The sequence below is a fragment of the Mus pahari genome, chromosome 22, assembly GCF_900095145.1.
Source record: "Mus pahari chromosome 22, PAHARI_EIJ_v1.1, whole genome shotgun sequence".
Taxonomy (NCBI): Eukaryota; Metazoa; Chordata; class Mammalia; order Rodentia; family Muridae; genus Mus; species Mus pahari.
The window spans coordinates 48,352,957-48,377,311 of NC_034611.1; the positions used below are offsets into that span (position 1 = coordinate 48,352,957).

At 53.2% G+C, this 24,355-nt stretch overlaps 1 protein-coding gene across 4 annotated transcripts in view; it reads right to left on the reverse strand.

The window, feature by feature from the left end:
• Positions 1 to 1,792: 1,792 nt before the first annotated feature.
• Tln1 (talin 1) overlaps positions 1,793 to 24,355 on the reverse strand; it is a 30,007-nt gene continuing 7,444 nt past the window's right edge. The window contains exons 7-59 of one of the 4 annotated variants that reach the window (XM_029533436.1): positions 24,211 to 24,338; positions 23,573 to 23,633; positions 22,739 to 22,843; positions 22,252 to 22,407; positions 20,670 to 20,771; positions 20,449 to 20,525; positions 19,691 to 19,871; positions 19,443 to 19,556; positions 19,226 to 19,334; positions 18,824 to 19,032; positions 18,590 to 18,688; positions 18,176 to 18,226; positions 17,474 to 17,641; positions 16,992 to 17,286; positions 16,286 to 16,452; positions 15,412 to 15,540; positions 15,143 to 15,259; positions 14,943 to 15,056; positions 14,628 to 14,762; positions 14,388 to 14,516; positions 14,123 to 14,225; positions 13,827 to 14,035; positions 13,366 to 13,485; positions 12,992 to 13,189; positions 12,706 to 12,845; positions 12,431 to 12,524; positions 12,258 to 12,347; positions 12,034 to 12,156; positions 10,510 to 10,653; positions 9,986 to 10,147; positions 9,644 to 9,784; positions 9,373 to 9,554; positions 9,076 to 9,208; positions 8,658 to 8,759; positions 8,413 to 8,583; positions 8,172 to 8,321; positions 7,979 to 8,080; positions 7,785 to 7,904; positions 6,739 to 6,885; positions 6,461 to 6,627; positions 6,171 to 6,354; positions 5,961 to 6,086; positions 5,753 to 5,869; positions 4,833 to 5,018; positions 4,621 to 4,728; positions 4,424 to 4,426; positions 4,126 to 4,231; positions 3,817 to 3,941; positions 3,578 to 3,703; positions 3,400 to 3,462; positions 3,105 to 3,287; positions 2,470 to 2,598; positions 1,794 to 2,363 (exon numbers count right to left, since the gene is read on the reverse strand). In XM_029533436.1, coding sequence (XP_029389296.1) covers positions 2,238 to 2,363; positions 2,470 to 2,598; positions 3,105 to 3,287; positions 3,400 to 3,462; positions 3,578 to 3,703; positions 3,817 to 3,941; positions 4,126 to 4,231; positions 4,424 to 4,426; positions 4,621 to 4,728; positions 4,833 to 5,018; positions 5,753 to 5,869; positions 5,961 to 6,086; positions 6,171 to 6,354; positions 6,461 to 6,627; positions 6,739 to 6,885; positions 7,785 to 7,904; positions 7,979 to 8,080; positions 8,172 to 8,321; positions 8,413 to 8,583; positions 8,658 to 8,759; positions 9,076 to 9,208; positions 9,373 to 9,554; positions 9,644 to 9,784; positions 9,986 to 10,147; positions 10,510 to 10,653; positions 12,034 to 12,156; positions 12,258 to 12,347; positions 12,431 to 12,524; positions 12,706 to 12,845; positions 12,992 to 13,189; positions 13,366 to 13,485; positions 13,827 to 14,035; positions 14,123 to 14,225; positions 14,388 to 14,516; positions 14,628 to 14,762; positions 14,943 to 15,056; positions 15,143 to 15,259; positions 15,412 to 15,540; positions 16,286 to 16,452; positions 16,992 to 17,286; positions 17,474 to 17,641; positions 18,176 to 18,226; positions 18,590 to 18,688; positions 18,824 to 19,032; positions 19,226 to 19,334; positions 19,443 to 19,556; positions 19,691 to 19,871; positions 20,449 to 20,525; positions 20,670 to 20,771; positions 22,252 to 22,407; positions 22,739 to 22,843; positions 23,573 to 23,633; positions 24,211 to 24,338 — 7,026 coding nt within the window. In that variant the 3' untranslated portion in view covers positions 1,794 to 2,237. Of the gene's footprint in view, positions 2,364 to 2,469; positions 2,599 to 3,104; positions 3,288 to 3,399; positions 3,463 to 3,577; positions 3,704 to 3,816; positions 3,942 to 4,125; positions 4,232 to 4,423; positions 4,427 to 4,620; positions 4,729 to 4,832; positions 5,019 to 5,752; positions 5,870 to 5,960; positions 6,087 to 6,170; positions 6,355 to 6,460; positions 6,628 to 6,738; positions 6,886 to 7,784; positions 7,905 to 7,978; positions 8,081 to 8,171; positions 8,322 to 8,412; positions 8,584 to 8,657; positions 8,760 to 9,075; positions 9,209 to 9,372; positions 9,555 to 9,643; positions 9,785 to 9,985; positions 10,148 to 10,509; positions 10,654 to 12,033; positions 12,157 to 12,257; positions 12,348 to 12,430; positions 12,525 to 12,705; positions 12,846 to 12,991; positions 13,190 to 13,365; positions 13,486 to 13,826; positions 14,036 to 14,122; positions 14,226 to 14,387; positions 14,517 to 14,627; positions 14,763 to 14,942; positions 15,057 to 15,142; positions 15,260 to 15,411; positions 15,541 to 16,285; positions 16,453 to 16,991; positions 17,287 to 17,473; positions 17,642 to 18,175; positions 18,227 to 18,589; positions 18,689 to 18,823; positions 19,033 to 19,225; positions 19,335 to 19,442; positions 19,557 to 19,690; positions 19,872 to 20,448; positions 20,526 to 20,669; positions 20,772 to 22,251; positions 22,408 to 22,738; positions 22,844 to 23,572; positions 23,634 to 24,210; positions 24,339 to 24,355 lie in introns of all 4 variants that reach the window. The other 3 variants (XM_029533437.1, XM_021222441.2, XM_029533438.1) reach the window with 3 other exon arrangements.

Below are 24,355 nucleotides of genomic sequence, written 5' to 3' on the forward strand. Positions count from 1 at the left end.
GGCCACTGGCTCATTCTGTGCTGAGATGGTTTTACTCTGTAGTATTTTTGCACTATGTTATGTTGAGGCTGTGAAAAAGGGAGTTCTTTTCAGAGTTTCATTATGAAACTAATTTTGACATCTGGATAGCTTGGAGGGTCTTGGAGGGTCTCCAGAGAGAGGACTGCTGCTGGAGCATCCTCCCAGACTTCCAAGCTATCGCTGTGGAGATGTGCACGATGGGTGCCTGCTCCTGAGGACACCACGAGGAAGTGCCGGCCGGCCGGAGGGAGCAGCTGTCCCGCCCCGCCTCGTAGCTAGAGCTCAGTTTAGATTACGGTTCACGTGGGAGGCTGTGGAAGAGACCTGATCTCCTAGGCCCTCAAGTCACAGTACTATGACATTGAATCTGGGGTCCGGGGCCCACGGCAGCACGCAGTGGAGTTATCAGTCTGTGCGTCAGAGAAGTGATAATGCATTTTGATTTTCCAGTGCTTAGCACAGGCATGGCTTAGTAAATATTGAATGAATGAAATCACAGGAGACAGGAGCAATGGTAGGAAGCTGGCACTGTCCCTAATGGGCTTCCCTGGGGAGGACACAAAGTATTTCCATTCACTTTAAACTCACTGGAATGGGAGGAGGTTGATGGTACCCAGAGTAGCAGCCAATGAGTGCTGTTTTCTACTTGGTGAGAGAAATACTGAAATACACTGGGCAGCGGGATTGGCTAAAAAAACCAAATCACATAAAAACACTCCCTAACACAAGAGGACTGTCATGCTTTGAGCAGTGACAGCAAAGCTGGAGACAGTATGTAAATACCTCCTTAAGTCAGGCAACTATCATCAGTAACCAACTCTTGCCTGGCCTCTAGGTGGCGGTCTGCCCCTCGAACTATAAAGTCTCAGACAAGATCAAGTTCACCTGTTTTGTTTTGGTATTTTGTTTGTTTTTGTTTTTTGAGACAGGGTTTCTCTGTATAGCCCTGACTGTCCTGGAACTCACTTTGTAGACCAGGCTGGTCTTGAACTCAGAAATCTGCCTGCCTCTGCCTCCCAAGTGCTGGGATTAAAGGCGTGTGACACCACACCCATATTAGTTCACCTGTTTTTGACAAGAGCACTCCAACCCAACCAAGAATTATACTGATGGAGAAGCCAGAGCCTGGATTTTGTGCTCAATAACTGCATCAGCCAATCTTACACACACAAGCACGCGCACAATTTTTAAAAAAGGATTTGTGTGTACCCTAGGGGCCAGAAGCGGACATCTTATATTCTAGTCTTCCTTTATTTAATGTGTATGTGCTTCTGTGAGTTTATGTGAAGGAGCACACGGTCAGAAGTGGGCACTCAAGTTCCCCAAAGTAGAGCTACAGGCAGTTGTGCGCTGCTGTGTGGGGGCTGGAAACTGAGCCTGAATCCTCTGCAAGGGTGGAAAACTGAGCCTGTATCCTATGCAAGGGCAGCCAGTGCTGCTGAGCTCTCTCTAGTCTAGTCCTGTTTCTCTGAAGTTGCTTTTGGAGAATGGGATTTGGCCACAGACTGAACCTGCATCTTCCTGTACTCTTTCCTGGTTGTGAAGAATGAGGTGCACTGCTAGTCAGGGAGCAGCAACAGGTGCCGTCCCGGGGCACTGGAGCATAAGTGTGGCCACTGATGGGACAGTGGAGAGTGGCTCTGCAGGCAGGGTGACTGCTGGGTGCAGGGTGAGAATGGGCCTAGCAGGCAGCCTGCTCTCATCGACTGACTCCCACTCTCCCCCAGAGCCCTGAGGAAGACCTCCTGTCTCCTCACAAAGCCAGGCTGCAGCTGTAGAATCACCTTTATTGGAGCTTGACCTGCTTGGGTTTACCACCCTCATGCTCCATAGGTACCTGGGTAGGGGATACAGTATCAAAAAGGGATGAGCTGAGCTATGTGGCCGGCTGTGGGGACTGGCTGGAAGCTGCTGGCAAGCTGGAGCAGCTGGGGCCCTGGCAGGGTCAAACTGAGGTACGGCAGGCAGCATTAATAATACTCTTGGAGCGTTAATACTCTGGGGAGGGGCAGGCACTTGGGAGCCCAAAGGCACTTGGGAATCAGGGAGAGGACACGGCTTGCAGTGGGACTGGGCAGGCCCAGGCCCAGGGTTTGGCAGGCACTTTGGGGGAGTGCGGCTGGGGTTGGGCAGCTTGGGCCCTGAGCAGCCCAGAAGGCTTTGGTAGTGGCAGGCACAGTCTCTGGGCTGGGTCTGCATTAAATACACGGGGCTTCTTAGTGCTCGTCTCGAAGCTCTGAAGGCAAGAACTTGTACTGCTGCTGCCGGATCTGGGCGAGCTTTTTCCGAGCCTCTTCCAGCTCTCGTTCCTTCCGAAGCATCTCTTCCTGAGCTGCGATAATCTGAGGGATGAAGGGCCAGGCGACTCAGGAAGGTGTGCACTGGGGGCAGAGGCAGGGGGATAGTGCAGGTAACACTGTCCCCAACAGTGTCTTCTGAGAGGCTCACCTGGGCAATGCCCCCAACCATTTTCTCCTTCACCACCACCGTCTCATTCTCCTGGTCTTCAAAGGCTGCAGCCTTCTGGGCCGCCTTTACCAGGTTATCTGAAGCCCTCTTCACTGCATTGCCAGCAGCCTGCAGAGGGAGCGAAAAGCAACTCCTGAGAACTCAGGGTTCTAGCTCAGAGACCGTTATCATGGCTATACAGTGCTAACCATCAGCCTTCCACAGCACAGGACTAGGAACAGAGGGAGGCTCAGGGAAGGACAGTCTGGATTAGGTTGGCCTGTGGTTCTACCCGTGCAGAACTGTCTTGACTGCATTCAGGGGACAGAGCTAGCACTGTGGGTGGCACTACTCCTTGGGCAGGGGACTCAGGATTCTGAGGGAAAGCTAGACACTAGCATGCAGCCATGAACTCATGGCTCTCTGCTCTTGCCTGTGGATGTACCTGAATGAGCTGCTTCAAGTTCCTGCGACCGTGAGTCCCCAGCATTGATGGTCTATAACCCAGAGCGTGAGCCACATAAACTCTCTCTCTCCCTTAAACTGCTCTTGTTAGGGTATTCTTATCATTAGACCTCAGCACGGTAGTTTAAAGCAGTGTAGCAGAGGAGACAGTGAATCAATCAGCCTCTTACCTGGAGCCGTTTCATTGCCTCAGAGTCTTGATCTGCTTTGACCTTGCAAGCCACCAGGAGCTGGGCCGTGGAGGCGGCTACTTGCTTGGCTGAGGAAATGAGTTTCTCCTGGCTAGCATGGCCTTGGACAGCTGCGTTAGCTGCTTCACACAGATTGTTGGTGGCCGCAGCCACCATACGGGCCTAATGGGGACAAAGATTAAGATTAGAGTATGCCTCTTGCTCTGGTCCATTCCACCCCAGCCTCCTCAGGTTTACCCAACTCGGAAAGACACAGTGGGTGTTAGACACTCACAGCGGAAATGAGGCCCTGCGACCACTGTCCATCATCCAGTGCATTGGCTGGAATGGCGCCCACCTGCAGAAGGAAGAAGTGAGTCCTCTCAGACCTAGGCTGTCCTTACTTCAGCGCGACCTGTGAGGCTAAGGGTGTGAGCGCCTTGTCCTCATCCCTCTAGTGCTAAGGTACTGACCTTTCCCTGAGCCACCAGCTCCCTCTGGGCTGCTGACGCAGCCTTTACCAGTGCACTGGTGGCTGCAGCGATGGACTTGGCAGCTTCCAGGATTTGTTCCTCAAAGTTCAAGGACTCATCTGCCTCCTGGAACAAGAAGGTTACAGAGGGGTGGGGAGTGGGGGAGGCAGAAAGGAAAGGGACGAAGCTGGAGATCTCTTGCCGCTGTGACAGGTGCAAGGGGCGGGAGGAGCCCTGACCTTGGGTTTGGCCCGGGGCTTCAGCTGCTCTAGCTTTTTGGCTGCAGCCTCGATGGCGGCTGCGGCTCCCAGGAGCTCATTCTCCGCAATGACAGTAGGGTCCTCTGGGTCTACCCATTCTGTTCCTGTGGGACGAAGGCAAGGGAGGAGGCTGAGGCAGGGCAGGGAGGTCGGAGGCACTGGGGAGTTCGTTTAGCAACACCCCACCTATGAGGACCAGAAGCACAGGCTAGCTCAGAGCCAACCAGGAAGCAGGGACCGTACCATGACAAGGACTTATCTTCCCTCCTGTCCCTCACGACTTCTTACCCTTCATGGCTTCAGCAGCCTGGATGAGCTCAGTCACGGAGCCAGCAACCCGCTTTGAGTGTCCAGTCAGCTGCTGCTTCAGGTCTGGGTTTGGCTTCTGAAGGGTCTGTGTGGGGACAGAGCGCACGACAAAGAGCGTCAGGTCCTAGGTTTCACATTCATCTGTGAAACAGGGCAGCCATGCTCCCAACCCCAGGCCCTAGAGCACTGCACAGCACAGCCCTTAAACACCAGATCCTGCTCAGGCGCACACAGTGCATCAGGCTCCACACAGGGAAGACTGTGGGGTGCCACTCACCGGCTGACAAGCAAGGAGTGATGAGATGAGAGGAGAAGGTAGAGAGGGGAGGCCAGATGGGAAAAGGAGAAAAGAGAAGAGGAAGACGTAAGTGGGAGAAGCCAAGACTGGAAGAAGGTTTGGAAGTGAGGATGATTTGGAAACAGGTAGTAGGTGGGCTTGGGCGTGAGGAGCTTGAGCGGCGCCTCCCTCCTTACCAGCAGCACGTGGTCCAGCAGCTCCAGGTAACCATTAGCACATTCCCGGCCATAGTGCAGGGCTCGGAGCCGCACATCAGGCGCCACTTCTGGGTGGAAAGCTGCTTCCTGTCCCGAGAGCAGCAGGACAGCTTTAGAGCTTCAGACCACCCCCCACCCCCCCAGCGCTCCGAAGCCCAGCAGCCTCACTACCTCACTACCCGCATGTCTACCTTGCAAGCCCGAAGCATGTCTGCAATGGCCCGTCGGCTCAGATTGGCTGTGGCAATGACATCTTCCTGTCGACAGGAATTGCCAGCAGCAACGGCTTTGGCTGTTGCCATAGTAATACCCTTGGTCATTCGGATGAAATCCTCAGGGGTAGAGGTCTTGGCAGGTGGCTCTGGGGAACAGAAGACCTGTTGGGAAAAAAGAAGAAAGACTTTATAGTGTCCAAGACGGGAAGGCAACAGTCATGATTTAGTTCGCACATCCACATCTTCAAAAAGCGTTTTTCTTTTCTTTTTTATTTATTGTTTTCTCTTAACAGAAATTTCCTCTCTCTCCTATCCTCCCAGTCCCTCCCCCATACTTCCTTCCCCCTCCCCCCAGATCTGGGGAGCAGGCCTCCCAGATATTAACCAAATATGAATACAGCATATCAAGTTATAGTAAGACTAGGCACATATCCTCATGGTAAGGCTGGATGAGGCAACGCAGGCCAAAGAGCCAACACCCCCACTTCCCACTGTTAGGACTCCCAAAAGAACACGAAGCTACACGACCAGAACATACATGCAGGAGGCCCAGGGCAGATCCAGACAGGTCCCCTGATCGCTGGTTCAATCCCCGTGAGCCCCTATGAGCCTGGCTAGTTGATTCTGTGAGCTGCAGAAAGCTTTTCTAGAGTAGCTACTGTGGGTAAAGTCCCTGCAGATATTCCTGTATCACAGCCAATACAGGGCAGTGCTGGCCATGGCTCTCACTGAAGAGAGACTCACATTTGAGCAGCGCCTTTTGGCCAGGATGCAGCTCAACAGAGAGGCATGGCAGGGTCACGTGGGAAGTGTGGTAATGAGCAAGCAGAGTGCTGAGGAATGCAGGAGAGGCCTCACTCACAGCCTAGCACCCAGTGCCCCCGGCTCGTGCTCACCGCCAGTTCCTGACGTATGTGCTCTGTGGTTGCCTCTAGGGCCCGTGTGCCTTTGGTGGCCTCATCTTCCACAGCCTTCACTGTCTTGAGCAATGATGTCACGTTGGTCACCATCACCTGAGGGCAGCAGTGGAATGGGGAGAGACCATCTTTAGAAGCAGGAGGAGTGTGTCAACCATCCCCCCTGCTGCTCCTCACTGCTTCCCACCTTGGCAGAGTTCTTGAGCTGCCACACTGCAGGGTCATCCCCAACTTTGCCCGCTGCAGCCTTCGTTGCGCTGATGAGGTCGCCTAGGGCCTTGGCTACATCCTTTACTGCATTGATCAGCACCACCTGTGTGGAGACAGTACTCTGCTTTGTGAGGGGGAGGGGCAACAGGAGGTGAGGCCTGGGACAGAGTTGGGGATGCTGGGGTACCTGGGTTTCGGGGTCTTCGGCTCCTAGGCTGGCTGCGCCCAGCTTGACCACGTCAGCGAGACGGGTAATGGTGGCCACGGAGGACTGGGCGGCTTGAGCCAACTTCTCCTGGCTCCCAGCTGCATTCTGCACCAGGACCTTGGTGTCCTCCACAAGAACCTTTGCTGTCTTTAAGATACCCTCCCTGGGGAGGCCCCAGCCTGGTCAGCTTTCCTCAGAGTCCCAACCTTCAGCCCAGTCTTCCTCGGGCCCGCACCAACCTCCCTCCCTCCGGGCAGTTCCCTGCTCACCGGTGGTCAGCGAAAGTCTCCGCACCCTCACGGTTAAGTGTGCCAGCAGTAGCGAACATGATGGTGGTGTCGAGGTCAGCAATGATACCAGACACAGCACTGGCTGCTGTGATGCAGGCCTGGGTGCCACGGTTCCCAGCCTGGAGTGCAGCCAGAACATGGGAGACCTGTAGGCAAAGGGAAAGGGCAAATTGACTCATGCTCGAGAGGACAAGGAATAGGCTGGGAGGGCACACAGGGATGGGAAAGACACGCAGCCCCAGGAGACCAGCAGTCACCTTCTCCGATACTCTGCGGGCACACTCTATGAGCTCCTTCTTGGTGTAGACATCACTGGGGCTACACTGCAAGGCGCCTGCCTTGGTGACCAGAGCAGAGCAGCCATGGCCCAGCTCCTGTACTCGGTGTTTGATGTGGGCGCCTATCTGTGAATATAGAGAGGGGACACTGGTGATTTTCAGAGTGCTCAGGAGGCTCTGCTGCACCTACAGGAACCATGGAGGATGAGTGGGATGGAGCAGTGGGCAGAACACTGTGTGAGCCTGGTCACCAGAGTTAGATTCCTGGAACTCACAGTGAGGGAGGGAATTGACTCTTCCAAGTTATCATATGACATGTACACAGACTGCACACATACATACACTAATAATAAACAAACTTTAAAAAGAAACATGTACCACAGACTAACAGAGTTCCAAGAAAACGTTCCCTGCATAGCCCTTTTTGCTTTCATAGTCAAGCATGAGTCCCCTCCTTCACGTGGAAATAGTGAGAAGGCACCGCATGATGAGGACTGTGCTAAGCACCGTGGGGGAGGAGGGAGAGACACACTTATGCTTAGTTATCTGAATCAGAGCCGTAGACTATGATCCAGCCTGTTTGGGTTTATGAAGGGGCTGGGGATTAGGCATGTCCTACTAAGATCCAGTTGCTCACTTTCTTGGAAGGAAAAGCCAAGAGCTTAAGCAAGGATAAGCCTCATGAATTTGCCACATGGAGGTACTAGGGAGGGGGGGACTCGCAGCCCTGCAGAAACGATGCCATGACGATGCCATAGGGCTTACTAGGGTTGACAGAGGCAGAGAAGCAGAACCCAGAAGCCTGTGGATCCTGAGCTGTGGATCCCTCTGACCTGTGACTGAAGGCTCTGATCCTTATGTCTACACAGCCCTGCTCACTCTCTATGGAGTGGCCTTGAAGGTGTGCTGCCTTTTATCTGACTAACTAGAGTGAGGGAGCGTGGGACAGCCCTGGGAGCCGCCATGGGAACAAGGGTCATGAACTGGAACCTCCTGAGAGAAGGCAGTATGGCCTCCATGTTTACCTCTTCATTTTCAGCGGCCACAGCTGCAGGCTTGGCTTGTGAGGCCAGTCGGCCATAGTCACTGGTCAGCTGGTTGGCAAGGGGGCCTAGCTCCTCAGGGCTGGTGTTTGACTTGGTTACCTAGTGAGAAGGGAAGAAGTGAGGTTCTGACCGAGCTCAGCTCCCTAAGGGCAGTCCTCATGTCCCAGCCTTACCATCTCCTGAACAGTGACAGCAATGGCCTTGGCTGTCCTCACCATGGTAGTTTGGTAATCTACGAACGAACCTTCTGGTTCACCCATAGGTCCTTCATCTAGCTGAGGGAGGGGATGAAGCAGAGGAAGACCGTCACGGTCACTGCTTCTGCGCCCAGAGCCCCTCTGTGTCCGCAGGGCCCAAGGCGCTGACCTGGTTGATGGCCTGGGTGATAGAGTCTACCATGCCGCCGACCACGCCCGCAGCACTGGCAGCTTCGTTGAGTGTCGTCGTCAGGTCTTCTACAGCCTCTGTCATCATCTGCACGGCCTCCTCCAGGGCTTCCTGGGTGTGTGCTGCTTGCTACGGGGACACAGGGGAGAAAGCCCGTGGCTCCCGCCTTTCTAGACTGTGCTCACAATTACTCTCCCCGCCCCGCAGGCCCCCTTCCTACCTTGGGGTTACCACCAGCCTCCTTGGCAGTATACAGCAACTGCAAGGCAGACTCTGCCAATGTTTTAGTCTGGTCCAGAAGTGCCATCTGCTGCGGGTGGCTCAGAGTCTTAGACGCAGCACCCACTGCAGCCAGGGTGAGTGGTTCAAAGTACTGGGCCATTTGGGACACCTGAAAGAGACGCCGGGTTTAGTGTCAGGTACTGTTAACCCACCTCCTCAGCTCCTCACAGAATCCTTCCGTACCTTGTGTCCCAGCTGGGAGGCTTCAGCCCGAGCAGCGCTGGCCAGCGGCTCAATGAGATGGGAAATTTCCTGCACTGCAGTGAGCATCTGCGTGTGCAAAGCCTGGGGAGGAAGCGGGCATCAGATCTGAGTGTAACCCTGACAGTGCCCTATTCTTCCTCGGCAGAACCCCACTCTTCCTTCCAACTGCTTACACATGTGATGGTAGTGGGGATGGGACCCGGGGCTTTGTGTGGGCTTCATACACTAGCACTGAGTTACACGCCAGCCCCAGGCTTCCTTCTGTATCTAACTCCTTACCCAGCCCCAGCCTATCCCAGCCTTGGATCTTAGTAAAGACGCCCCTGAACTCCTTCCTTCTCCCCACACAGCCTTCCCTGAGCCTGGACTCTCCACTCTTGAACGTGTTCCTCCTCACCTCTTGAGAGATTCCTTCACGAGGCGCTAGCTGCTGGCTGACGGCGGCAAGCGAAGCCTGGTCTAGGTCCCGCAAGCAGCTGTTCAGAGCTGCGATGGCTGTCTCACACTCCAGCTGCCCTGGGGCTTTGTCCCTGCAGAGACATCACACGTTCCACATAAACACCATCTCTTTAAAGGCTGTTACCCTCCCCTCCCCTCCCCTCCCCTCCCCTCTGACAGTGTGCCATCTCATTCCAACTCAGTCATCTGCCACGCTGTTTGTCCCCAGACACACATGCCTCCTAACCCTCAGTACCTCATGCTTGTAATAAGTTTCTTGATGGAATCTGAGACAGTCCGAGAGTGGCCAGCTAGCACGGACCAACGTGGGGGATCCCGGGGATTGACTGCTAATGCCCGAGCTGTCTGGATGAGCCCTCCAGCACTCTCTAACATTGTCTTGGCAGATATTACGATGGGCTCCATGGCTGCTCGGCCCTGAGGAGAGAGGAGGGACGGAGGTAAGTCTCATGACTTACGCTCCTGAAGATGAAGTGGCTCATGGCATCTCTGGTGCAGTGCCTCACCTCAGGGCTGATCTGGGCAGGGACACTGGAGAACTCAGGGTTAGAGGCAAAGGCACTCAGGTTATCCACAGCTTCTAGCAGAGGGGCAGTGGCTGCTCTGCACTGGGCACGGTTCTCCTCTGTGAAGGCTCCATCTAGTGCCTGGAAGGGAACAGGGAGCCTCGGGACTTAGTCAGTGGGCACACAAGTGAAACCCAAGCCACCCTCAAGGGCCCAGAGGACTGGAAGACTCTGGACAGACAAGGATAGGAGAATCTAGCAAAAGACCCCAGAAAATGAGTAGGCGACTCAGGCAGAGAAGGTGGCTTGGGTCAGGGAACCTGAAAATTCCAACCCTCAAACCTTGATGGTCTTGACGAGATTGGCTGTGCTGTTGGCCACCTCCTTGGCTGACTGTACAAACTGGCGCTTGGCAGTGGGATTGGCAGTCCGAGCGGAAGCCAGGCGACAGCTGTTACACAGCGCGGATGTGTGTTTGGCCACAATAGTGGCTGCAGATAACACCTGAGGAGACAGGGATGGAAAAGCTGTGACAAGAGCCGGAAGGAAGAATGCAAACCTAAGGGAGGAACCGTTTCAGAGGTGGAGTACAAAGGATGGCACCTCAGAAGTCTGTAGAGGAGGTCTGGGAGAAAAAGGTGCTCAAAGATGAAGAGGACATGGAGGAGGGATAAAGGACACAGGTACATTAATAGAGAAAGATTAAAATGGGACCAGTGGGAGGATGTGCTATGCAGAACAAGGAGACACGGCGAGAAGCCCTTGTGAAAGGTAAGGGACGCATCCTGCCTTCTCCTCCCTCTTTCCTCTTGCAGTCTGCCCATCCTTTCTCGGCCTTGCCCACAGTACCTGTTCTCTTGCATTACCTGGGCCTGGGTACAGCCAGGTTCCCCCAAACTCTGACAGGCCATCTGGATTGCCTGGTTTGCACGGGCAAACTGTGTGGGTTCCACCAGTCCTTGCTGTCCAGCTTGGCTGTTGGGGTCAGAGACACCAACCAGATATGCTGCCTAAGGAGAAATGAACAGTGGAGGAGGGGAAGGTGGGGTTACAGAACAGAACATATCTTTCTCAGCTCTCTGTGGAGAGAAGCAGTAATAAGAAACCACGGTTCCCCCTCTTAAAACAAATGTATTTTGTTAAACTGACCCAACTATTTCAGAATCTATTTAAAAAGGTAAATAGGTTGGGTATGGCAGTGCTTGCCTATAATTCCAGTACCCAGGAGACAAAGGTGATGGCGAGTTTGCCTGGAGTACGTAGTAAGTCACCATCTCAAACAAACAACAAAAATAGATTTTTAGTGAGCTTCATTTCAGTTTAGAAGTGTGTGTGTTTGTGGGTCACAGAATGAAAAATACACGTGCAGGGCACTGCCACATGGCAGCAGAAGTATATGGAAGACATGTGCATGCACAGAGGCAGAAGCGCGTGCAGGAGGATAGCCTAGTCTACATAGTGAGCTTGAGGCCAGTCAAGGACTATCCTGCTAAAAAAGGAAGTGCAAGGCTGTTAAGGCAGTTAGCACCAACACTATCACCAAGCTTTGGCAATGGATGGAGACAAAGTTTTCTAATTTTATAATGGGAAGACATCATAATAGTTAATTCATACTGCAATTAACATATGATAGCTTTGCTGGTTCTTCTGTATGTTTCCCGAAAAATAAGAGAACAAAAAAAAACAGGAAGATTTTTTTTAGAGATCAAGCCTGGGGCTGGAGAGAGAGCTCAGCAGTTAAGAGCACTAGTTCTTGTAGAAGACCTGGGTTCAAATCCTAGCACCCACTTGGTGACTCAAGACCGCAAGTTGTTTTAGGAAATCTGACAACGCCTTCTCATCTCTGAAGGCACTGGGCACTCAGACATACATGCTAGCAAAATACTCGCACATATTAAAAAAACAACAAAAAAAGTCAAGCCACTGGCTGCAAGTGGGGAGAGGGGAAGGAGGACAAAGGGACAGGGTGAGGGAAATGGCAGGCTTCTAGGAATGAGAAACAGCTACACAGAAACCCGTAGGATCACTTTCGTTAGCTTTGTTTTGTTTTTGTTTTGAGACAGGGTTTCTTTGTGTGGTCCTGGCTGTCATGGAACTTTATAGACCAGGCTGGCCTCAAACTCAGAGATCCACTTGTTCTGCAGGTGCTTGGATTAAAAGTAACCCTACCTGACGACACTCCCTCCCCTGTACCTGATACAAGTGCTTCACCTGGGTGGGGTAGCTCAGCCGAGGCTCTAGCTCAATCCTAGCCCAATCCCGGGCAGCAGTAAGAAGAGCCTCATAGCTGGTCAGTGCACTCAGAACAGACACAACAACACGAGCCTTGAAAGGGAGAAAAGGCATGCATGGGAAGCAAGAGCTGCTCTCGGGCCACCTTAGGAAATTACCTGTGCAGCTGCCTCCGTGAAGCCACAGAGAGCCTTGGAGGCTGTGGCAATGGCATCTCCAAACTCCGGCAGATTTCCATTCTTGGCGTTTTGGGAGATGCCAGTCATGGCCTCACCTAGGACCTAAGGAAGAGCGGTATCAGGAGGCTCTGATCATGCTCACTGAGCACCAGTGTTACATCACCTTCCCTGTCCCCGTCTCTGCAGCTCCTTGTCCCACTAACCTTGGAGTTCTCCATGACACTGTCCAAGCAACCGAAGTAGGACATGTCGTTGATCGGCTGGACTGGATTCTCCAGGAGTTCTCGGACTGTCTGTGTAGGGAGAGTGACAGGAAATTTGTCTCTCCCTCAGCCCGGCCGGCTTCTCGGTCCTGGCTCCCATGCTAAAGGCTCACCTCTAGTTGCCGAAGTGCATTGTCACACTCCTTCTGGCCAGGAGCTTGCTGGGTGCACATGGTGATGAGCTGGTTGATGCTGTCTGTCACTGCCCTGATTGGGGGAGGGGAGTGTGGAACTGAGTGAGTAGGTCATCTTTCCTGAGTCCCATATGCATGGGATTGTATATATTTTTCTTTTGCTTTACTACTGCTAAGCCCAGAGTGTCTCATGAAATGTCTTCTCTCTGGCCTTCTCACAGGTCCCCAGAGCTGGGCTTTCCAGTCCAGCTTACCGGGCAGCCGCAGCCAGCTGACTCTTGAGGTTGGGAGAAGCAGGGTCTGTGGACAAGGCCTTAGCGGCAAGGAGAAGCTTGCTTGAAGACATGGATATACCCTTCAGGTTGGACACCACCTGGGCTCGGTCCTCCTGGCTCTGTTAAAGGGAAGCATACATCATATCTGTCTCTAAAAGGATGTCCTTTTCCAAATATTCACAATCTATTAGACTAGAGGTGAAGGGACCAGGAGCAGACCCAGATCCTGAACACCCTACTTTGCTCTCAACTAGACCCTTCGTACCGGGGCCTGTCCGGCCATCTCCACACCGGCTTCCAGGAAGGTGCTGAAGTCCTGTCCAAATCGGCCCGAGGCCCGAGCCAGGTCCTGAGGGGTTCCTCGGGAGGCTTGCACCAGTTCTGTGGCTGCCTGATTTAACCCAGCTGCAGCTTCATTCAATCGGCTCTGTGCTTCTTGAAATGTCCCCGTGCTTGAGGGAAGCTGCGGGGGCAGAGGGCATCAGAGAGATGAGGGGGATGATGGGAAGGGAGAGTTTAGGAAGGGAAGGCTGGGGAGTGGTGTAAAGCCTGGGATAGTGAGAAGGCACAGATCTGGGAGGGTCAAAGGATGAGCCCTGAGACACAAAGTCCTCCGCCAGCCACAGCCTGTCCTCCTACCGAGTCACTCAGGAGTCGCTTGCTGGCATCTCCAACTGCTCGCAGGGCGTTATCCACGTCTCTTTGGCCAGGTAGGCAGCTGACACAGCGGTTCAGGGCCTGGGTCACTGCTTTAGCTACCTGAAATGGGACATAGGGGTGCCAAAGAGGGAATAATTTGGGAGAGCCCCTCTTTACACTGGGACACGGGCGATAACCAGCTATCCCAGTACTAAAACTGGAAGGAGAAAGGAACTTTTATAGCTGAACAAGCTGAGGTTAGGGCCACACACAGTAATAACCCATTCTAAAACACCCACAAACACCCCAACCTGATGCTCAGCGAGGTTTGTGCCTTAGTCTAACAGACAAGTCTATGAGCCAGCCTGAGGACACAGGAGACAGAAGCACATGTGCCCTGTTAGGCAGGCCTTGTAAAGAGACCTAAGCAATCGGTAGGTGGAGCCCCTTCCACACCTGACCTGAGCAAGCCTTTGCTGGCTTTCCGGGTCCCCTGGGTGTCCAGATGCTTTTTTTGCCTCCTCAATGAGGCTGCTGGCCTTGTCCAGAACGTCGCTGGCTGTGTCAAGCACAATGGCCTGCACTGCAGGATCTGTTGTCAGCGCAGCTACACCCCGAGCAGCCTGGGCAAGTGACCTTAGTCCACCGGCTACATCCCGAGCTGCAATACCTGGGACACACAGAGAACACAGGTTTGCTCTATCAGCCCCTTTCCCCACAAGTCTCCCCAGCCCTATTCCCAGCCCTGCCGACATACCTGCATAGTTCTCGTTGCCCTGCGCAATCTCCCCCAGCAGCTTGGCGATGGCAGAGCTCACCGCTTTGGTGCTGTTGCCAAGATCTTGGGTGCACTTCTCCATCTGCAGATAAGGGGGGATGAAGGCTCAGGTGGAGGAGAAGGAGGAGGAAGCGAGGGGGCATTTGAGAAGGTTCTTGGGGGAGGCTGGCAGTTTCAGTGAAGGTTCTAGAGCACTGCTGAGATGTTCAGGGTTTGAATGAGGATGTTTTATAAGACAACTCACTGTTTCCCCGGGTAAGGGCTTAAGCTTGCCATCTCGAGCTGCTGCTTTTATTTCCTGTAGGTCTTTCTCTAGATTCTGTACAACACTCAGTGCAGAATCCATCTCCAAAGGTCCACATGCCTCCTGAGCCTACGGCAGTGAGCAGCAGAGGTTACAGTCCTCTGTTTTAGAGGCTGCTCTGTACGGCTTCCCCCCCAGCCCCAGTGTTCCTTCTGTCCCACAGCTAGATGGCTGCCGTACCTTCTGAGCAGCAGTGCGCAGCTCGGCCAGGGCAGTGCCTAGGTTCTTTGCGCACTGACTCAGCTGCATCGCTGAAGCCTGGTCCTGAATTGTTGGCACTGAGGCTTTTGCCGCTGCCACCATCTTCCCTCCTGGCTGTTGGAGAACACATATGCCAATGAGGTATGCCGCCCTCCCTCTAGCTTTGAACAGACACTGGTCAGGATACAGTAAGCACTCAGGTTTGGTCTTGGCTAATAGCAGATATTCAGACTGTGGGAAATTTAAGGTCATGGAGACACGGGAGGGTCTGGTCTTAGAAGTGGAGTGTCTTGCCTGCAGGAAGCTCTGGCTGGCAGCGATGAGAGCGAGCTGAGCACTAGGGCTGTCAGGCTGAGCTTGGCTTCCTCGGACACCCTGCACCAGCAACGGAATCTGCTCTGCCACGGCCTGAAGGTCGAAACGTCATGAGTACCATGTTCTGGAACCCCCCCTTCTCACTCCTCCCCACTCCCACACGTCTCTTGGAGACTTACCTTACAGCTCTGCACCAGTAGGGGCTGGGGGCCCGCAGAGCCCTTGGGGGCAGAGGCTGCATGCTGGGCTGCAGCGATGGTCTGCGTGGCAGAGGCTGCGGCTTGCTTGGCTGCATGCTGGGAGGACAGAGGAATCAGAAGCCGGGCATTCCCAGGCCCTCGTTACACCCTAAGGCATCTATCCATGCATGTCCCAGCCATCCCTGGCACCCTTCCCACTGTACCCACGCATTTATCCTCCCAGACCCTACCCAGATCCCCAGCCTCACCTCCAGGCGCTGCACCAACTTCTTCTTGATGGCATTCTGTGCAGCTGCATTGGTGGCCATGCGAAGCCCCTCAGCTGCTTCACGCAGTCGCTGCTGCTGTTCTTCACTGTCAGGGTGGGCGGCTGCTCCCTGAGAGGAGCACCATCCATCATCACTTTGAATTCAAATACACTCTTTTCTGACTCCTCTAAGTCCAGTTTAAAGCTCATTTGCTTTCCTGATCTAATTTCGAATTTCCTTCACTGAGGCTTTACCTGCTGAGAGCTGAAGGTTTCAGAAAGGATAGGTTGTTGTGGTCCCAGGGTACCTCACTGCCACCAGGACGTGACTCTTTCACTGGAACTACGCCTGCCCTACAGAACTCTGAGTGTGATTAACTTGGTGTGAACAGGAAGGCCTGGAAGGGGAAGACTTTCCCTGGAGAAGAGACCTCTGTAATCTGCAGCAGATGCAAAGCTCAGGGGACTTTGGTGGTCCCTTCTGATGGTCTTTACACCTTGTGTGTCAATGTCTAATGTGATCCTATTCTGTATGGCTAGTGGAGACCTCTAAACCAAAAGGCTATCTGCCTTCACAGGGGACCAAGAACAGACACCAAGCAGATGTGGTAGCAACCCAAGGAAAGTGGGAACGGCAGACCTTCATGAAAGAAGAATGTGGACCCCGTGGTCAGTCCACTGTGAGAGTCACAGGGCTATACGCTTGGCTGGTGGCCGACCCAAGGCTGGGAGCCAGGACCTTCCTGGCAGTTTCCTTATCTATTCTCTTCTATTTTCTGCTTTCCTGGGGTGGGTCATCCCATCAGACAAGGCCCTATCTGGACCTCTCCACTCCCACTTCTCCTTCAGGGTCTGTACAGAAACCGACTTTGTACCTTGGCCGCCTCCACCATCTTGGCGGTGGCATCAGCAAGGATCTTGGCAGCACTCAGGAGCTTTCTAGAGTTCTCCAGATCACTCTCCCCCTCAGCATCGGCCTTGATAGCATTGACCAGGTCTGAGGTGGCTTGGGCCAGGATGCGGGCCTGGCGCACCATCTCCCCTAGAACACAGGAGGGCCTCAGGTAAGAAAGCCAGAGACACTGACAGAGGGTAGGGAGGGGGGTGAGTGGGCTTTCAGGAACAGAGAAGAGACTGGCAAAGGTCTCAGGACAGATCTCCCGGCGAGTTCCCATGAGAGGAAGGGCCCGTTTCCAGCTAGTGTTTCTAGTGCATGTCTTGAGAGGATGAGGCAATCTCCTTTGAATGATCTGGGGTAGGGAACTCGAGGTGGAGACGCTACTGTCCCCCTTTCCTTCCTTGTTTACAAGCCTAGCTAGCTCTTAACCATGCAACTTGCCACCTACTACTGGGCATAACTTGGTCTCTTTTTAAAGTGCTCCGAGGCAACAGAACAAGGCTTACACTTCTGCTTTACCAATGGGGAAGTGGAGGCTCTAGACTGACCAATGAGCCCAGAGCGACAGCTAGAAAGGCCACTGTGCAGATCCTCAGAGGCTGGGTGGCCGGAACTGTAAGGCATGCCCATGGGCTTGGGGGACCCATGCTGGGGCTTGTCTCCCTGGAGGCGAGTACTCTTACCAGCATCGCCCATGGAGCTGAAGATGTTTTCAGTGACGGTGAGGATGGTATCGGTGGCTTGGTCGTAGCGACCGGCAGGTCCAGCTCCGGTGGCGTGGGCCTTCACGTGCTGCAGCAGCTCATTGAGGGCCTGGGTGACAGCCGTGGCTGCTGCCCCTACCCCTCGCAGCAGCTGTCCATCTTCTGTAGCTGCTTGTGAGGCAGACACACAACCCTCCACAGCTTTGGCCACCAGTCGCCCGGCCTCGACCAGCTGTTCTTGGCACACAGGTGAGCTGATTGTAGGTGCTACCACCTATGAGAAAAGAATTTCAGACATGCAGGCGACAGAGAAGCTGTGAGATGGGTCTCTGCGGTTTTCACGGTTGTCACTGCGGTGGGTGCTGAGGCCTCAGGAGTTAGAGATAGAATGAGAGGTTTGTGTATGTATGCTGGAAATATTATTCAGAGGCACATCTGGGATACAGCAAATCTGGGCTCACCTTGGTACAGGCCACCAGCTGGGACGTGGACAGAGCGCATTGTGTAGCTGCAGCAATAACTTGGGTCTGAAGCCCGGAATCCTCTGTGCGCTGGGCCACACTCTTGGCCTTGAGAACCAGGGCGGCTGCAGCACTCGCCACCGCCTTTGCTAGCTGCATTAGAACATCCTGTGGGAAAGAAAGCTGCCAGTGAGACCCGAGACTGAACTTACATGGACCCATGGACACTTCTCACAGGCATAAGCAGCTTCATTATCCCTGCCGACTCCAATCAGTGGACAGTATTCGCACAAGCATTTAGAACCTACCCCAAGCCCCTCAACCTTGAGCACCCAGAAGGAGAGACGCTCACCGAGAACAAACCCTCACCAACAGAAATAGAATCTATACCAAAGGGAGAGAGGCATGAGGCGGATACACTCGGACAGTGATGGGGAGGGAGGGAGGGAGGAGCAGGTGGTACAATGGATGGTACTTCCTGTCTCCACGCGGCTCGGTCTCAGGGTGCCAGGAGCCAACTGCAGGTTGGGGAGCAGGACCCTGTCCTACTCTATCTCATCTCTTCTCTTCAACCCTGCCAGTCTAGGCCTCCCCATCTCCCATCATGTCTGTTCCCCTGGGAGGCTGAGGAAGAGGCGTAGAAGCGAGTGTATGCGGCTCAGAGAGGACCAAGCTGGGAAGGCCCAGGCCAGAGACCGTTACCGTAGGGGAATCGGGGGAAGATGGAGCCCCAGCCCCTCTGGGTACACACATCTGTATGGGAAATCCAGGGTGAAAAGTCAGCTGAGGCAACTTGGCTGGGGTGGGGGAAGGGAAGGGGGCAGCTAGAGGAACATCATCCTCAGTGATGTCCTAAGATAGCTTAAAGCTGGGGCCATGGCTATGTACAGGGGAGTCAGGGCTAAGAACATCATCAAGGGCAAATTGAACCAGGAGATTATATTTGTTCTGAATTCTCACCCCCATGGGACTAGAAGTTCTCAGTATCATATCTGGAAACATGATTGGGCTGGTTTGGATAGATCAATTCACAGAAAGAGGGACTAAGCTCTAGATTTCGGGTCAGAAACCCCCTCCTAGGAGTGGGGGGCTCTGGGAGCTGGGTTTATCACCAACCTGGAAGTGGGGGTCAGTGTCACTTTCCCCGATTTGCTGCAACAGCTCCCCACTGGCCTGGCCCACGTTCCCAGCTGCCTGCAGCAGGTTCTGACGGGGCTGTGGAGAGTGGACACCTGTCAGAAGCTGCTTGACGCTGGCCATGTGCCCACGGTCTCACTAGCTCCTGGGTCACACTTCCTTCTCGGGGTGGGACCCTGTGTCCACCCTCACCACAGCCCTGTGGCCTCTGACCTCAGCGCTGGCGGGCTGAGCGCTACGAAGCAGTTCCGACACGGCCCCTGCAAGGCCCTTTGCTGCTTGCAGGAGGGGCCGGCCATTGCCGCCTTCATCCTCCAGCAGGGCAGCCAACAGCTTCACCCCACGGGACATCTCCGTCAGGTTGGAGGAGATGGTGGTGACTGCACAGCCCACTGCTGTATAGTCTGTCTCTGCAGGATCTCCTAAAGACAGAAAGCGGAGGAAGGAAGATGCGGAGATGGAACACTGGGAGGAAGGACCATTGTAGTTAGAGACAGACACACCCACAACCTGCCACACAGTCAAGGTAGTCACCCATGGAGCACGCCACACACTATGCTGTGCACACCTGCTCTCCCGCCCCTTCCCACACACACAGGGTGGCATCCAGCCTACCTGCTGTCAGGTTTACCACAGAGGCAGTGCCAGCTGTGATGGCATCTACCTGGGAGTGGATCTCATGCTTTGATTCATCCATCTTGTTCTTACGCCAAGCTTTGGAGGCCTGAGAGACAAAGGCAAAACCTTAGGGTCTGCTCTGGCTTAATTACCCTCTCTACTCCTTAGAGTCCCAGCTTGAAACCACTTGGCTTCTTCTCTACCCCATACTCACAGCATCCTGGCCAAGAGGGGGTAGAGTATCAAAGTCATCAAGAGTGGCCTGGGCGGCCTGCACAGCCTGCATGCTGGAGTTAATGGTTCCAGTGAGAGCCTGCTGGGCCGAAGTCTAAAAGACAGGGAGAAAGAAGAGTAAGACGCTTAGAGGATGAAGTAAGAGGCTGGGGAGGGAAGTATAGAAGACTGCTTACTCATGACTCAGGAAGGGACCTGTGTGCCACGGCAAAGGTGGGGCATTCTTACCAGAGGTGGCATGTGTCCTCGGTGCATCTGGCCACTGGTGATCTGCTGCTGGGCAGGTGGCATGCTCCCCACCTGGAAATTCTCAGGACCAGAGGCTCCAGAGCGCATGATGGCTGGCAGAGCCACAGAGCCGTGCTCCACTTTCCCCACTCGGTTGTACTGCTGCTGAAGGACTGTCGACCTGGACACGACCAACGAAACAATACCTCTGCAGCCCTAGGACCCAGGGCAGCACTTCTCAACCTTCCTAATGCTGCGGCCCTTTAATAGCGTTCCTTCCTCATGTCGTGGTTACCATACCAAAACCATATCCCTAACCATATCCCAACGCCCAGTCATAAAATTATTTCATTGCTAGTTCCTAACTGTAATATTGCTGTTGTTAGAAACTGAAATGTATTTTACATCTGACATGCAGGTTATATAGGTTGGGAACTGTTGATCTGGGGGTTAATGAAGTCTTGTTCTAGCCTGTGCCTAGTGAAAGAACCATGAGCTGGAGCCGTGGCTCAGCAGTTAACAGCACCTGCTGCTCTTGCAAGGACCAGACCTTAGCTCCCAGAACCCACATCCCACGGCTTACAACCACTGCTCCAGGCACAGGGAACTCCAGTTCCTAGGGAGACAACACCTGTTCTGTCCTGAAAGCACCTGAATGTGCCCAAACTGTCTAAGGACGTCTAGCACCCAGTGGTTCTGTGCAGTCGGACCTTACTTTCCCTATTCAAGGAACAGGACCTGCCCGGTTCCCTTCCTACTTTTTGGGAGACACGGAGTCCTCCAACATGGTAGACTCTTCATCTCCCTCCAGTCCAAAGTGGTCCTTGCTTTTTTTCTGTAAGAAGAAAAAAAAGGAAAAGAGTTGAGGCCATTAAGCAAGAGGCAGTTGGCCATTTTCTAGAACTTGAGTCCGGTTTCTAGAGGACTGGCTTAGGGAGCAGAGGCCCTGAGAAGGCTCAGGCTAGGTGGGAACACTCACCTTCTTAAGGATGATATCTATGTAGCCAGCAATGAGCTGTGCGATCTGCTCGCCTTCCGTCGTCTGTACTGAGTAGTAGCCATCCTGGTAGTCCCCAAAGTCCTAGAGTGACAGGGGTGGGGACTGAGCAGGAGACAAGTAGCTACCCACCATGGAAACATCATCCATCCATCCATCCATCCATCCATCCATCCATCCATCCATCCATCCATCCATCCATCCATCCATCCATCCATCCATCCAGATATCTTATGCATGTAAGTACACTGTCGCTGTCTTCAGACACACCAGAAGAAGGCATCTGATCCCATTACAGATGGTTGTGAGCCACCATGTGGTGGCTGGGAATTGAACTCAGGACCTCTGGAAGAGCAGTCAGTGCTCATAACTGCTGAGCCATCACTACAGCTCAACCATTGGTTTCTTTATCTCCCTCTTTAGAGGGGATATTTTGCTTGAGCAATGGCCTTTCTGCTACAGTTTCATATACATGTCATTTAGACTCTTTACCCCGCCCCAGAGGCTACACTTGGGAAGAGAGCAGCATGTTTATTAAATGACCATCCTTGAAGGTTGGCAAAAAGATCCAAAGTGGACAAACAGCACTCTCATTTCTATTTTCATTACCTGACACTCTATCAAGTTGGTATTAGTTTTTCAATTCATAACTTCAGAACTATAAACCCAGAGGGAAAGAACAGCCATAAATAGCTGGTGCTGAAAGAAGGGAGGCTTTTCCTTACAATTCATGTCACCTCAGCTTGCTGGCATAGCTACGTTTCTGTCGAGTTCCTTTTTGTCTGCCTCTTTTTGATACTAAACAGCCCCGGATGGTCTGATCCTCACATATGGTCCAGCCTAGCCTCACATGCACAGCAAACCCTGTTGCCTCAGTGCGCTAAGTGCTGGGGTTACACACGTGACTATGCCCAACATGCTTTTCTTTCCTTTTTTTTTTTTGTAGTACTAGGGACTGAACATAAGTAGGCAAGTGCTTTGTTGCTGAGGTTACACCACCCTGTGGTAGTTTGAACGCCTCCCACCCCCACCCAGCCCCACAGCCTCAGGCATTAGAATACTTGGCTGTACTGTCTGGGGATGCTTAGAAGGTATGTCCTTGCTGGAGAAACAATGCCATGCGGGCAGGCTTTGAGAACTCCAGACTTTAAGCAGTCCCAGTTTGCTTTCTGCTTCCTGCTTGCAGTTTAAAACGGGAGCCCTCAGCTGTCCCCGCCTCCATGCTTGCCGGCTCCCCACCTCTCACATGGTGATGGTGATGGGCTCTCGTCCCACTGTGATCATAAACCCTGCATCTGTAAGCTGCCTTAGTCGGGGTGTTTTATCACAGCAATAGAAAGGTAACTCTCCAAGCTCTGCTGAATCGCTGAATTTAAAGAGTGTATCCGTCACCCAGCCATTTACACACTGTTCATTCTGTAAGATAGTCTCCATCTCCTCTAACCTCCACTCCCCACAATAGCTAACTCTCTGTCCCGCAGTCATATTTAATGCCCTGTACCCTAAAGGAGGGGAGAGACCTTTGCACTTGCTCTTGAACAACCACTGGAATCCAGGCACCCACCAGAGTGAAGCTCTTGGGAGAGGCAGCCCAGCGCTTGATGTTGGTGAGGCTCCATTCCTGAATCACCTCTTTGGTCTTCTCATCCACACGCATCACACATTCCTTAGTGATGCCCAACAGCCTGGGCACTAGTTTATTCTTCCCCTTCATCTTTTCCTGCGAGACAGGTTGGAATTGGTGTTACAAGTTAAAGGTCAAATGTACAGGAAATGCTCAGAGCAGCTCTGGACCACAAGGGGACACTGAGGTAGCCAGGAGGGCTAAACTACTGTGCTCATGGGCAGGCCCAGGACAAAGCTCTACTATGGACAGAGGCATAAGCTGGGGAAAGGAGCGAGCGATGGCAATGGAGGACTGACAACAGACAGGATGTACACGGTCAAAGGAAGCCATGATGGGAAAGACTAAGGCCGAACCAAGGAGTTTAGGGAGACAGGAAAGGGCAAGAATTAGACATAAGGAAGGCCATAAGAAGGTCGGAACTCACCTTGACTAGGAAGAAGGAGACACCGTAAGTCTTGAGGGAACGGGCCAGCTTCACATAGCGTACCTTGGCCTCAATTTCACTCATCTGCCCACAATTCTTGTGTGCCTTCAAGTAGGAAATGGGAAAAGTTAGCCGTGTGGGAATAGTACTGCAATGAAGGAGTCAAGCTAGGATGTTAACTGCAATGACAGAGTATTATGGGCACACAGAAGGGTTTAGGAAGGCACAAGATGAGGAGATGCAACGTGGGCTGGCTAAGGAGCAGAAGCAATAATGGAAGAAATGCTGTTAAGGAACTCGCAGATGTTCTGCAGATGGGACTAGAGAGTTAAGAAGTAGGAGGGTCCAGGACCATCAGAGTTCAAAAGACAAGGCCTTTGGGCCTGAGTATTCAGAAGGGGATAACACTTTCCATGTGGACAAAGACTATATCTCACAGTTATTTCAGGTGTAATAGCTCAGTGATGCTCCTATCTGGCTTCCACAGGGTAAAGGCAAGGAAAATACTAGGTTGAGCCAAGCATCGTAACTCATATTCACAACCCTGATCCTCAGGAGGCTGAGGTAAGAGGATTGCTGTGCTCTGGAGGCCAGCCTGGGCCTCAAAGAGAGACCCGCTCTCAAACAAAAAGCAAAACCCAACATGGAAATTCCACAGCTGCTGAGCCAGGGCTGAAACCCACATCTTCTGCTTTCTGTGCATGAGACAGGCAGGAGAAGAGCTTGGGGGGTAAAGCAAGGTGAGCAGAGATGGAGGAGTAGGGTCCACTTAGCCAGAGAGTCAAGCAGCCAAGCTCCCAGGTCATCCCAGACACTTTCCCCTACCCCATTCACCTGAAAGATCTTACGCTCTCCCTTCTGCTTCACATACTCCTTGGGCAGGAAGTCCTTCAGGCTACACCAGAAAAGGGAGGGTCAGCATGGAGTGGATAGCATCAGGGGCATGTGGGCCATGAACTGTGGGCCTAGAGGTTTGAGGAAATGTCTAGGACAGTATCATCTCTGAGAAAGACTGAGGAAACTGGTCTGCACTGCTTCTGAAAGAGTGGGGACTCAACATGAGTTCCTGAGTGACCTGTGCCTTCTGTGGGAAGGGGACTGAGGACCCTTAAACTGGAGGCTTAGTTTTCTGAGGAAGAGAGGGAGCCAAGAAGAGAGGAAGCTCCCTGCAAGGATGACCACGCACTTAGGAAACTAGAAAGTCTCATCAAAGTCTTTGGATCCTGAGTGCAGAGATCCTGAGCACAAAGGTTACAGGGAGGGCAGAGATCCTGAACTGTCCTACTCTGATGGGGCCAGTGAGGAGAAAAAAGGACAATGGTGGCTGAAAGGGCGATGACCCATGGGTGTCAACCCTCAAACTTTGGAAGAGGAAATAAGGGAAGAAGGCTTGGGATGCAGACAGGTCCATGGGGTCACAGTGGTAAGGGGAGTCCCAAGCCATAACAGGGTAGGGGACATGGGTCACTTACTCAAGGAAGCCAGCCTTGTGCTTCTGTTCATTGTGAGGTCCAAACTGGATCTGGCACTGGAAGCCTGCAAATTCACAGGCCTTGTCAAAGGAGACAGGGTGGGAGCCATTCAGGATGTCATCTCGTGCCTGGAGAACACAGAAGG